General features: G+C 40.5%; 1 protein-coding gene across 1 annotated transcript; it reads right to left on the bottom strand.

Moving 5' to 3' along the window:
* Positions 1-3882: 3882 nt before the first annotated feature.
* Positions 3883-13291, bottom strand: fosl2 (FOS like 2, AP-1 transcription factor subunit). The gene is made up of 4 exons (XM_042500437.2): positions 12453-13291; positions 9421-9675; positions 8486-8593; positions 3883-6648 (listed from the first exon to the last, which is right to left on the bottom strand). Exons 1-4 carry the CDS (start codon positions 12579-12581, stop codon positions 6091-6093), a joined length of 1050 nt encoding a protein of 349 aa, XP_042356371.1. The 5' UTR covers positions 12582-13291; the 3' UTR covers positions 3883-6090.
* Between the last annotated feature and the right edge of the window lie 720 nt (positions 13292-14011).

Here is a 14011-nt window from a genome sequence, read left to right as displayed (position 1 = left end):
CCTAAAACCTGCTGAAAACACCTCAAAACAGCATAAAATAGCGTGCTGAGACACGCCATAGCATAGAATTTTGCGAAAACGACCAAAAACAACTTAATTATGCATGTCCAAAAAATGACCGAAAAGGCAAGGCTATAGTATGGCAAAAATGTCAAAATATGACAATTCCTAAAACCTGCTGAAAACACCTCAAAACAGCATAAAATAGCGTGCTGAGACAGGCCATAGCATCGAATTTTGCAAAAACGACCAAAAACAACTTAATTATGCATGTCCAAAAAATGACCGAAAAGGCAAGGCTATAGTATGGCAAAAATGTCAAAATATGATATTTCCTAAAAACTGCTGAAACACCTTTGAAAAGCATAAAATAGCGTGCTGAGACAGGCCATAGCATAGAATTTTGCAAAAACGACCAAAAACAACTTAATTATGGATGTCCAAAAAATGACCGAAAAGGCAAGGCTATAGTATGGCAAAATTGTCAAAATATGACAATTCCTAAAACCAGATGAAAACACCTCATAACAGCATAATGTAGCGTGCCGAGCAATGCCATAGCATAGAATGTGACAAAAATGGCCAAATCACCCTAATATGGTTTGTCAAAAATATCCCCAAAAAGCCCAAGGCAGCAAAAATGTCAAAATATGACATGTCCCAAAAATAGCTGAAAACACCTAAAAACAGCAAAGAATTCTGTGCCAAGACAGACTGGACATTTTTGCCTGTTCAGTCATTTTTTTGACATGCCATATTAGGGCGTTTTTCACAAACATTACATGTCTGAAAAACAGTTGAATTCAGTTGAAAACAACATAAAATAAGGTGCCAAGACACACCTTAACATATAATGTTGCTAAAATGGACAAGAAGACCTTATTAATGCATGCAAAATATATGGCATGTCTCAAAAACAGCTGAAAACACCTAAAAACATCATATAATAACGTGCAGAGACATGCCGTAGCATAGTATATTTCTAAAAACACCATGATATAGCGTGATGAAAATATGATCAACAAGGCAAGGCTATAGTATGGCTAAAACACGCAATAGCATAGAATGTCGCAACAACGGCCAAAAACACCCCATTATGCCGTGTCCAAAAAATGACTGAAAGAAAAAAAAACCAAAGCAAAAATTTCAAAATATGACATGACATGTCCAAAAAATATTTGAAAACAGCTTATCATATCTATAGACACGTGCCATAGTATAGCATTTTTGAACAAGGGCCAAAAAAGGACAAAATTCAGTGTCAAGTCATAATTTAGCATGTCGAAAAGATGGTTGAAAAACATGGTTGAAGACAGCTTCTAATAGCTCATACAGACGCGCAATAGTACAGCAAGTTGGAAAAAAAGTGCTAAAGAAGTCATAATTTAGCATGTCGAAAATGCGGCCAAAAACCACATAGTATAACATGGTGAAAAATCTCAAATTTTGACATGTCCAAAAATAGGCAAAAAACAGCTTATTGTAGTTCGAATAGACATGCTATAGTACAGTATGTTTGAAAAAGGGCCAAAAAAGACCACAAAACTCATAATAAAGCATGTAGAAAAAGTGGCCAAAAACTGCATAGTATTGTATGGCAAAAATCTCAAATTTTGACATGTCCAAAAAATGGCTGAAAACAGCTTATTATAGCTCATAGAGATGCACCATAGCATAGCATATTGGAAAAAGGACCAAAAAAAGCCCCAAACACTCATAATATAGCATGTTAAAAAATGGCCAAAAACACATAGCATAGTATTTAATGAAAATGTCATTAAAATGTATAGTATAATATGTCAAAAAATAATTCATACATAATAGTATAATATGTTCTAAAAAGAATGTCAAAAAAGGCAACACAATTCATTGTAAGATATGGCAAAACATATTAAGATCACAGTATAATATGTTGAAAACAGTCATACAAAATATTATAGCACAGTATATTCAAAATAAGTCAACAAAAATATCACTGTATAGTATGTCAAAAAGTCATTCAAGTCATAGCGCAATATGTTTAAATTAAAGTTCAAAGTTGCCTGTCAAAGCAACACCATCACCACCATCTGACCCCCAATATTTGTGATGTTCCCTGTGTTCCAATACCCATACTACCATACTATTTCGTATGCCAGAAAGAGATTTAGTATGTCTGATTATGAAGTATTTGAAATGCAGTATGCCAAAAATACCAGGATGTCCTACTACATCGGCGACATTTTGCAGTGTGCATGCCAGCATGCTTTTCTGGCTATTCTTACCCACAATCCTCTGCACAGCGGATGATACATCACATCTTGACAGCTGAGTGACAGCTGTGAGAAGCTTCAATGATAAATGACAGTGCATTTAAGGGACTGATGACCAGTCACATGGTAATAATAGCAACAGATATTGTTTAAGTAACCAAAAACAGTCATACAGATAACCACCAACAAAAATACATTAAAATAACAATAATAGAGATATGTATATGTAGGCTATTAAAATGAATATATAATGTTAGAATCCACAATGTATGCAGTTATAACTTAAAGGTTAAAAGTTGTTAAGTAACAATAGCAGAGATCTTTAGGTCAACCTTCGTCTCTGTTGAGTTTGGCGAATGGCGATTTGTTTTATCTCCATGGTAACAGTTATAGAAAGAGAGAGGGTCAAAGTTTAAGGTGCAGTATTATGAAGAAGTAGTCTGTCCTGATTGTATGCATACTGCATGCAACAGTGCATACTTTGCAAGGACAGCCATAGTACCTACTAAAAGTAAAAAGAAAAAGTATGCGATTTGGAATGCAGCATGTGTTTGACTTGTTGCTGGTGAAGAACAAATGTTTTCAGTCACTGTGACCACTAGAGGGCAGAAATGCTTTAATTTTATACACCCCCTTTTGCCACTTTTATCAGCACACTTAGCTAAAACTAAGTTTTAGTTTAATATAACAAAAGGCCTACTGGAGAAAATTTTACCATGAAACATTATAAAAGGACCATTATATCAATGCGGGCAGACCAAATAACAGACAGCAAATAAAGTTTGCCTTAAGGGCTTTATGACAGAAATGTTTTCATTTTGACCCAAACCATGATCTTTTTCCTACACAACCAATTACTGGGGTCTGTCTGTCAGAAAGCCTTGAAGGCAAACTTATCCCAACAGCACATTTCTCTGTATAAAAGCACCACCTTTTTCCTTTCCTGGAGCACAAGTTTCTTGTGTTTTAGTTGAACTATTTTTTTCTTTCTTGGGAAAAGACACGACTGTCAGTTGGTGCTCTAGCAGCTAGTGCAGGGGTGGACCAAACCATTGGTACATCATCTAGGGGGTGGACAGGGGGAATTACCCAGGTTTGATCAAGTTATGGCACAAATTAATATAAGGTTTTTTTTTGTGTGCGTGTTTCTGTTGTAGCTTTTTCCTGTCTTTTCTTAACCAGCTACTTGTTGTTAACCCTTTGAAACCTGAGCAAACTGGCTTGATTTATTTAAAGAAAACATGGAAGGAAATGTGCAGTGAAAATAGAAATTAACCAAAAATTTGCAAGAATTTTGTAAAAAAAAAATAAATAAAAGTAAAACAATTACGTGAAAATTAGTTTCCAAACAAACAGACAATCAACAAAGCAAAAGTAAAATGAACAAAAATAGAAATGACCCCCCAAAGGGTCTTTTAAATATGTAGTTATGATAATGATATCATCATAACCCCCCATCCCCAGTTTCAAATCAACCAACCAAGTCAAAAATAGCATCAGACAGTCCTTCTTATTTTGGATCGATCAAAATAAGAAAGAGTGGTGATAAAGCAACAGACTCACTTACAGCCATTTGGAGAAAGTGTGATGTCAGTTAGATATGTGAAAACGCATGAACAAAATAGGTCAATTTCAGGTTGAAAATTATTATTTTTTTATTATTATTCATTTAAATTAACAAACACTGCTATACATATTGCTGTTTTTCTTAATTTTGAATCATTTTCAACAGTTAAAGCATTTGGAAAAGAAGTTAATAGTAGTTTGAAAACAGGCGACAGACAGTAGATGACATGTACAGCAGAAGATCTACAGTCAATGGCTTTCCTATGTGTGTCGAGGGGCTCCGGAACATTTTTAACAAACAGACAGATCGGACTCGCCCACATTAATTGTTTTTGGTTTTCATTTCACCTCTTTATGTTGTCACAGAGGAATTAGAGATTCCTCCCCCATTGCATCCAGTGATGTTAAACCTAACAGCATCAAAAGTGAAACAGCCGACATGTTCTTTCCAAAGTAGCAGCAGCTTGTATTGAATTGCAAAGTCCGTTCTGCATCCAGCACAAAAGTCTTCCAACCACACCTTTTAATCCTCTGATGAAAATGACCCCCGCCCCCGCCCCTTTGACCCCTGGCATTATATTCATTAGGAATGTTTGAAGTAAGCAAAAAAGTCCCAAATATCGCTGTTGTGTCCTTCTCAGTGCACAGTATTTAAAACCCTCATCCCTTTAAGATACACACATGTAAAAATAATGAAAAAGAAGTGCTTCGTAGAACTTCACCTTCCTCTAAAGGTGTCCCCTCTTTCATCTCAGGCCAGCTGTAAAAAGGGTCTTCTCATCCCTTCCTTATTATTGTCAAAAAGTGAACTGGCCCTTGTTTTAAAGCCAACAAAGTTTCTACAGAGTACCTCGATGTTGGCGTATGTTCACACGCCCGTAAATCAGCACATCTGACTTGAGTTTAAACATTTCTTTACTAAAAAGTGACAGATTTACAAACACAGTATAAACAGGGTTGACATCATTGGCAGCTGGCGACAGTCTAGACCACAGTGGCTGTTTTTTTTGTTGTTGTTTTTTCACAAAATTTGAGCAAAATCCCTCCTTTTTAGACAAAAGACGGACGAATTGTAGGATTACATGTGTCAAACAAAACCTTTTTTTTTGGCGTTCTGAAACCTGACCTGCCTCCGAGAGAGGCAGTGTTGAAAAAGGTAAGACCCTTATTTAGAGAAACACAGAAAGAAGGTCGGAGCGGAGGAGGGGTTTGTTCAAACTTTTGTCATCGACAAACCTTTTCCTGATGTGACACAATGAAGCGATGAAGTCCCGACACTCTGGCTAGACCGTACGACAGCCTGCAGTCGTGCAACGTTCGTCACGATGGGGGTTCTACTACACATGAGAGATATCCCTGACATCAATGTAAATCACATACACTTTGTCATAAACAGGTTGTAAAGTTCAGGTACAGAATCACTGAGGAAAAGCACACCAATACTACTGTAAAGTCAAGCCACTATGGCAAAATAGAAGGTATAGAGTATTGAGGAACTAGTCATTGATTGAAAGTTGGCTCGTATCCTTTGCAACACTGAGGAGTGCTTCGGTCACCGCGTGGATGACCGTTTCGCTTTTCTACAGGCAGATTGAGGAGAGGACAATGTCTCAACAAAAACACTTTGTAAAATTTAATCAGCACAGGCCATAAATACAATTAAAGAGATGGAAATAGCGTCAGAAATGTGTACACACTCTTAGTTCCTGAATCGAGGTCCCGAGTTACGAAAAAAATCTAAAAAGACAAGAGGAAGTCTTTGCTCATTGTCTCTTTTTCTCCTCAGGAATTCCAGTAGAAAGCTGACCTCGCTTAGTGATTTATTGATTCGTCTTGGCGGAGTGCAAGTGCCAGCCACATGGCTTTTTAAAACATTTCCAAAAAAATATATTAAGAACGCGCTCTCTAGTCAGCTCACGGTTGCCACTTTTTCTTCTGAACTGTCTTCCCAGTAAACAAGTTGACACTCTGGAGTTGAAATGGCGAAGGGGTGACATGTTTTAGGATCGGTGCACACACTCTTACGAGTAAAAAAATCTTTTATACACTGAAGGAGAACAAGAAGAAACACGCGGCGTAGCCCTTGTGGGTCTCCCTGCGAAGGGGGGAAACGGCTCACATGGTCAGCTTGGTCTGGACTTTTGAATGTGCTCTTGGGTCTTTAAAAGACACTGGAGGAGTGGGGAGCAGGCGGGAGGGGCGCGCAGTTGATCCTCGTGCTTGCCGTCAGCCACAGTGTTTGTTTCTCAGCCGTGCCGAGCAGCGCCCTCGCTCAGAGGGCCAGCAGGGTGGGTGAGTTGAGGGAGTCTGATGACTGGTCCCCGCTGCTGCTGCTGCGCCGGTGGGCCTTGGAGCAGGACTCAGAGGAGGGCGACGGGCTCTCGGGCTCCAGCATGCTCGGGTAGGTAAATATGAGGCTCGGGGCGTTGGGCGTGGCGGCTGGGGTGGACGCCGCCACCACCGGCGTGTTCAGGCTGTCTCCATCTGTGCAGTACATCCCTCCACCGATGCCACCGCCGCCCAGGCAGATGGGCTTGATGACGGAGCGCTGGGGCTTGCCCATCTCCTCATCCTCAGGCTCTTGCTTTACAACAACGTGGTTCATCTGAGCACGGGTGGCCATGTTGGAGCGCATGGTCAGGGGGAGGGGGGCGCACTGCTGCTGCTGCTGCTGGTGCTGGTGGCCTGCAGGCTGGTGGCGCTCATCGATGGGGAGCTTGCACACGGGATTGTGGGCGACCAGCATGAACTCCAGCTTGTCTTTCTCCTTCTGCAGGGTCTCGATCTCTTTCTGCAGGTCGGCTTTCTCCTCCTCAAGCTTTTCAGTCTCCTGGGGAGAGAAACCGGTCATATAGTTTAGTACGGAAGTGTTGAACTACCAGGCCAGAAAAAAAAAAGAGTAATATCAGGTAATAACATGAAAAGTTTCTTGTACAAGATTTTTTTTTTTTTTTTTTGCATTGTTTACAGGATATTTTAATATTATAACAAGATACTTTTAAATTATATGAAAAAATGTACCTGTAAAAATGTTTCTTGTTATAACAAGAAAAAAATATTGTTATAATATGAAATTATCTGGTAAAAAGGTGAAAAAAATATGTTGATATGCCATGAAAAATATCTTGCTATGTGATATGGAGCAGTTTTTTGTTTTCTTGCCTGGCTTCCTTAGTGGAGCAGTTAAGCTTAAATCCCTTTTCTTTTTCTTTTTCTTTTTTTTTTTTGAGGCATTTTGCCTTTATTTGACAGCAACAGTAGAAAAAAATGACAGGAAAAAAGGGGACAGGGAGATGAATCAACGTTCAACAGCCAGACATGAACCAAAGATGTTGTATTTTATGTTAAGCACCATATCCCCTGCACTATAGGCAAGAAAGTCTGATAAAATCAGATACTTAATGACATTTTCATGAATATATATATACAAAATTCTGAGAAACTGAGAGGATGGCTGCAGAAAAATTGTGCTGTGATAATGCCATAATTTCACATTTCTTCCCAATCAGGCAGCAAGATAATATGTGTATTTCCCCAAAAGCACCAAAAGGGGGCACTGTTTGTTTGCTATCATTTCCTCAACCACAGAAAGTCGCACAATCAACTCATTAAATCAAGAATTTGTTGTGAGCTATTTAGACTTTTTAACGCCTTCTGCTTGAATTTGAGTTTCCCATAATAACTGTGCATTGTTTGTCTGGCAGATGGAGAGATCTGCACCAAAAGTGTGTCATTAATGTGTCACATAAAAGACCCACAAAAGCTGTCCGGCAGCTCCAGACGTCAGGCAGATAAAGATTAGCGGACATGCTGTCTGAGAACTTTGACTCATGGGTAAAGGTATGAGGAAACTGTAAACAAGGAGCCAGGGGAGGTGCCCAATGACACGCTTAAAGAAATGATATTAGTCTTAGCAAAACGGGCGTAGAAATCATTCGTTCCACTGGAAAAGCGATACTTCCTTATTTGGGATTTTTTTAAAAACAGCTTTTTTGTGTCTTTCCCTGGAAGCAATGGCTGTGGCGTGTGTGTGTGTTTTATCCATGTGCGTGTGTGTGTGTGCATGCAGCGTGTCTCTATGTGGGATTGTGAGACAAGCAATTGGCCCCTTTTTACAAAATGTCCTTCATTCATGGAGACAGCTGCCTACAGCAAATTCCATTCCTGGGGCTTTTTTTAAAGGCCTGACAAGCTCAACCTCACTGTAATTCGGCTAATTAGTCCATTTAGATGCCGTTACTGTCTGCCAGGCAGGGCTGCGAGACAGCCCTACCTCTGTCTGCAGCTGCCCGAGACAAAAAGCTTTTCATCGCCTGTCATCTCTTCACTCAGACCTTGCACTCAGAGGCGCAGCGAGAGTCAAACCAGTAATGCAAGGTTGTAAATTAAGGTGTGGAGTTCAGTCGCCCTGAAAATCTGGACTCCTGCCATACTTCTGAACAAGTGTGCCTTCTTTTTTCCCCCTTTGCATGTGAACATAATTCTGTTGTTGCCATTATTTTTTTTTTTTTTGCATCAACAATAAGCAAATTTAGCCCCTAAAACAGGTTGTTGATTAGCTTGAAGAACGAGATGCTCCAACACTGATTTTTGGTCGTTTTGTTTGATTAAAACAGAATCCAGGATCATATTCTGATCTGATCCCAGTCCTCATGTTTTCTACTCACCCCTTGCAGCATCTCGGTGAGCTCTCGCCTGCGGTTGCGGCATTTGGCGGCGGCTAACTTATTTCTCTCACGCCTCACTCTCCTTTTCTCCTCTTCCTCCGGGGTGAGCTAAGGGCGAGCAAAAAAAGGAACACGGCAGGTAAAATAAGCTGTTTGACAGACACACACACATGCACACACACACACACACACGCAATCAATATGAAGCGAAGAGCAAGAGTACAAACAAGAGCTGGGCGCTACTGGCTGGCTGTCAGGAGAATAATGATACAAGGATGTAAAATTCATTGAAATGATAAAATAAACTTAATTTGTTCTTTGTCATTGAATAAGCATGTTCATTAATTGATTTTTACACTGTTAAAAGAAACTAGTTGTTTCAAGTTCCAAAAGTTAGTGTTAAAAAACAATTACTTCAATTTTTAATTTGACTGAATTTGAGGGGACAAGTTGAGATAAATTCATAATAATTCAAAATAAATCATCTTTTCTTGTCAAAAAAACCCTTGATTTCAGTGTAGTTGTATTTAAATCCTTGATTTTACACAACTAAACAATTTAAGTATAACTAGGTTAAGTTAAAATTGTTAACTAAACGACTTAAGTACAACTAAATTGAGATCAAGCTATTGAAACTAAACAATTTAAGTAAAACTGAATTGCGATCAACTTTATTTTAATAGAAAAGTTTATTTCTTTTGAATCAATACAAAATTACCTCAACTAGTCTTCTCAAATCCAGTCTTAACCTGGAACAACTTAAAATTTTAAGGCAGCATGGACAGTCACTTTCTTTTTTAAAGTTGAAACAAATAGTTTTTAAGAATGGACATAATTCAAAATGCTTTGTGAAAGACCCTCTGAAACAATAAATCAAACCCCTGAAAACCGGAAAACCCTTGTCAACCCCACATTATTTCTCCCCAGTTCCTCACCTGCTCATCCCTCTTGCGTCGGCCCCTGGCATCCCCGATGGAGCGGATCACCCCGGGCCGAGCCAGTGTGTTGTGCCCCAACAGCCCCGGCCCATTGGGCAGGTGATGGCCGTACGGGTGGGAACGAGAGTACGGGTTTGACATGGAGGTGATAACAGTGGGCTGCACCATCCACTGTAGGTCTTGGCTGGTCGTGATTGCATTGATGGTGGGGATGAAGGCACTGTTGGAGCCGGGCATGTCGACCCTGTACTTCTGGAGAGAGAAGGAATGAGAGAGATGTGATGAGAAGGGATGCATGGTCACATCAGAGGAGAAAGAATTTGGGGGTGGCATGTAAAGAAGCTAACATATATGCTGGTCGATGCATTAATCCCATAAGCGTTTTCTCTACGAGCCCTGCCTCTTTCCACAAAACGCACACCACCACCCACCATTTATCAAATTCACACACTTTCCACATTACAAGCTTATAGTAATGATTCAATCCACATAGGCAAAACACTGTGTATGTAACCCCTGGAGTGGAACAGTGACACATGCTGTGATTCATGTGGGAAAGCCCAAGGTGTCCAGTGCATCTCACTTTACTACAATAAGCTTGAGACAATCACTGCACTGGGGATGTGTTGAACATCTGGACCAGCAGGAAGGTAAATATACATATTAGTTGCACTTTTGACTAAATAGATATGTAATGCAGTGGTGGCATAGCCTTTCTTTTATTGTCAGAAAGGATAACTGTCATATATTTTCGAGGATGTAAAATCTGACATGTGACAAAAATGTGATGGTTAAATGTTGGAATCAACTTTAATTTTTACAAAAAATACTGTTTAAAGCAAAAATGATGCATTTGCTTGTGTAGTTGTTGCATGTCTGTGATGCAGAGCATGTTTTTGGTCTAAAGGAAATACTCAAAGCCTTCAAACTTTGGCATTATTTTATCCAATTGTTATTATTATTATTATTATTTTAATCCAAATTAAACTAAATCCTTTTTTCAAGTTTTTAAAGGTAGATTTATCTACAGTCTGAATGCAGGTATGAACTGACTGTAATACTGATCACTAGTATGAGAAAGTATGTCGGATCAGTATTACTTCACGTCTTCAGAGACCACAAACAGACGGGCTGCCTGCCTGTGTGCGTAAATTACGCACGTCCCCATATCCCCGTTATTCCCGACTTTCCGTCGGATATCCCGGCAGTCTATTGGAACTTTGTTTATCTGGTGAGTCATTGTGTATGGGATACGTTAAGCACATGAGAAACGCGGTCAGTTCCAGTAAGGGGGGAAGCAGCCAGCTGTAACAAGCCAGACAGTTAGCCAGCCAGATTTATGGGAGCGGGATTTTTGGCGAGTTTGGTTTCAAAATAAGAGCTTTAAAATTCCCATTTTAAAAAAAAGAAAAAGAAAAAGATAGATTATATGCAATGGAGTGTGAAGGGCATAAACATGAAATAAAGTCATGATATAAAAAAGAAAAAGCATCGGTTTAACTGATATAGCCTATAAGCTCTGGTGTGATAAAAATTCTTTTGGTGTAATAAAAGCAAGAGAAAGAATGCTTTGTTTTGATATGTCTCAATAAAACTCATAAGAGGTCATGTTCCAGCCCGCTGTAATGGGAAACAGACAGTCAGTGTGTGATTACAGGGAACCGGAGCAATGATAGATAGGAGCCAAAACTCGTTTACCGTAAGGTTGCGTGAGCCTGACAAGGCTTTTCCACAGAAGTGCAATCACTATACGCAAGAATTGGCTGCGAGTAACAGCGTGCCTCTTCCCGGATTTATATCCTATTATTTGTGAATCTATGGGCACGGCGTCTCCACAGTGATACACTGGCACACTTAAAGGGTATATCTCACTGAGACGGTATGAAATCCCAACCTCTGCTAAAGTCGAGAAGATTTATTGCAGGGATTTGTGGTAGGTTGTTTTTGACCGCCTTTCAGTGTGTAGCGTTTACGTTTTGGGGCATTTTTCCCGGTAATAAAATACCGTCTCTGCGCTCCCGGTCTGTGCGCGCTTCTCGCTGGAGGAAAAATCTGTCATGTGCATCTAAGAAAGTCAATGTGTCATTCATGATCATTTCATTTCTGATAATCCAATAAGAGAAAAAATGTGCCACAAATGCCAAGTTTAAGTGGATTTCTAAGAAAATGTGCAACAACATGCCTCCGGAGCTCAACATGCCTTAACTAGTTGCAAAGACAAATTAGGCTTCTCAAAACCTTTGTGTTAATGCCTGTTGCACTCTCCACTATAGCTTTATCTTTAGCCCGTTTATTGTCACACTATCGCACTGTGTAGATAGCACAGGGTATTTATGTGTTCTGAATGAATTAGAATACATGAGCTGAAAAACGCCGTCTACATTGGGGTGTCACAAGAGCAAAGACTCCAATTTCTTGACAGTTTTCCGCACGGATAGGACAGATGTGAGCGCTAGAAAGCTTTAGTGGCTCTAAAACTGACATCTACAAATATCTGGTAAATTCAATCCAATGTGTCCCATTTCTTCTGCGCCAAAAAAGCGCACAAACGCCACTGCATGTATCGGTGTAACTTACAAGTTTACAAGTTTCGTTTTACAATAAGAGCCAGCTGATGGGAAAAAAGGGATTTTTTGATTAAATGTGAATAATCGTCACGTATTCGCCGTTTACTGTGCGCAACAGCCAGTACGCAAAATGTTATATCTGATGAAAAGGACATGGTGTACATGGCGTTTAGATGGCAGAATTGAAATGGAATGAGTCCAAAACACTTGTGAATAGATCGAGTCTTGCATCTGTTGAGTCACAGATGCAATCTGTGTCATTGGGTTCATCCGTTTTTTTCCCAAGCGACTTGGAGAATGGCTTTTAAAATCTATTAACTCTATGAACGGGTGGGAGCGTGGCACAGTGACAATAAAAGGAAAATCTATATGAGACACATGCTGTATTTTTTGCGCATTTGACATCGAATTAAAAGCAGATATATACTGGAGAATTATTCTGTGGCAGTGTTTCCTTGTTACCTGGTAGCTTGAGGTAGAGATCGGACTTCCGATCGTGCTGCTGCCGCTTGTGAAGGACTCTGGCTGGGCCGGAGATGTGCTGCTGCCGCGGGACGAGGTGTCGTAGTTCCCGGAGTAGTCCTGGTACATGATCCAGGAAAGAGGAAGATTTCAGTGGACTGTTTTGAGATCTGAAACTCCCCTTCTCTCTTTTTTTAAATCCTTGCAGTAAAAAAAGGCACCGACAAAAAAATCCTCTGACTCGTTGTTAATTTGGGATATCCAGAGAAGAGTTGGCAAAGACAAAAAGTGCAATTATGCTCCTCTAAACTAACCTAAAACAGATATTGCCTGTTAGAATAAATATTTTTCTCGCGTGCTTCCTGCTTGTAAAGGCTATTTCTTGTTGCGCTTTTATTATTCTTGCACCGCAGGTACACTATTGTAAATCTTCTCAGGTGCGCAAACTTCAACCTAAAGTCAGCAGCACACCTTCGGCGGTCAAATCCAGTCGAGACAACCTGTAGTTAGAGTGACTCACGCAGGTTAACATTCGCTTTCAAGCCTATTGCCTGGCTAATCTTCTGAATATTTTCCGTCGCCTTGCCTACTACACACTATCCGAGCTCTCTGCTGTTCACGGAACAGTTCTAACTTTTTTTTCTTTTCCTTTTTACCACACTTCCTAGAGATGACTCACTTCAATGGCACTATGAAGAACTGCAACGGCTTTTCAACACCAACGAAACAGCCTACGTCACAGCCTGGGCGTTGCGACTTCGTCCAGGGAGGGGTCGTTTCTGGATAAGGCAGTGAAAAAGAAAAGATCCGCCGTGACCATGCTTTGCCCAGCGGACACTGGAGATGTATTCGCAGCGCGCTGGATACAGTAAAAGTAGATGAAATATGGGTAGGAGTCTGGAGAGATTTATTTTTTGATACGAACGTCAGCGCCTGCTGTGGAGTTCACTGTTTGTCTGACTTGCTTCGGTCCATTGACGCATGTTTCCTAAAATGGGCAGTTGCGTCAGAGAGCGCGTGTGGGTTTCCTTGGTAAAGGAAGCGTCAGACACTGGAGGGATTCCCTCCCCTCGCGCACTGCACTCCGGACTCGGAGCTCTGAGCGCGCGGGTCCTGGTCCGGTTACAGAACAGTGTAGAAAAACGAAGATACTGAAGCTTTAAACGTGTAGTTAAGGAGCGCGTGGGCGCGCGCTATTTTAAAGCCGACTGACACACGCGCGCTCACGTATGGCTGAGCTTAGAGCACTGAGCACTGTTTTTGAAGTTTTGATGTGCCAGAATTTAGTTGGTTTGCGCATTTTTGATCAGCTAAATAACAGCAGAGGCCACGCGCGTGCACTATACTCATACTGTTTGAAGACACACGAGCTCCACCGGCTTTCATCTGCCACTGTTCTTCTTAATAAAGGTTACTCTAAATGATTGGACATGCAATGTTTCTGCACAATTGCGTCTTTGTATTCTTTGGCGGCGACGCATTGTGCGTGATTTGGAGAGCGCAAATTGGTACAAAGCGCACAAAGCATGGCACAAACACACAGCATGATCCCGTGCAAT

This window comes from Plectropomus leopardus, chromosome 14 (assembly GCF_026936395.1).
Source record: "Plectropomus leopardus strain MGB_pleo_1.0 chromosome 14, ASM2693639v1, whole genome shotgun sequence".
NCBI lineage: Eukaryota > Metazoa > Chordata > Actinopteri > Perciformes > Serranidae > Plectropomus > Plectropomus leopardus.
The sequence above is the reverse complement of the archived record's forward strand: the minus strand, read 5'-3'. Positions and strand labels throughout refer to the sequence as shown.

Coding starts and splice junctions, on each gene's coding strand:
- fosl2 (XM_042500437.2), bottom strand. CDS start 12,581: ATGTACCAGGACTACTCCGGGAACTACGACACCTCGTCCCGCGGCAGC. Junction 9,676..12,452: donor TCTCTACCTCAAGCTACCAG/GTAACAAGGAAA, acceptor TTCTCTCTCCAG/AAGTACAGGGTCGACATGCC. Junction 6,649..8,485: donor TCACCGAGATGCTGCAAGGG/GTGAGTAGAAAA, acceptor TTCTCTCCCCAG/GAGACTGAAAAGCTTGAGGA.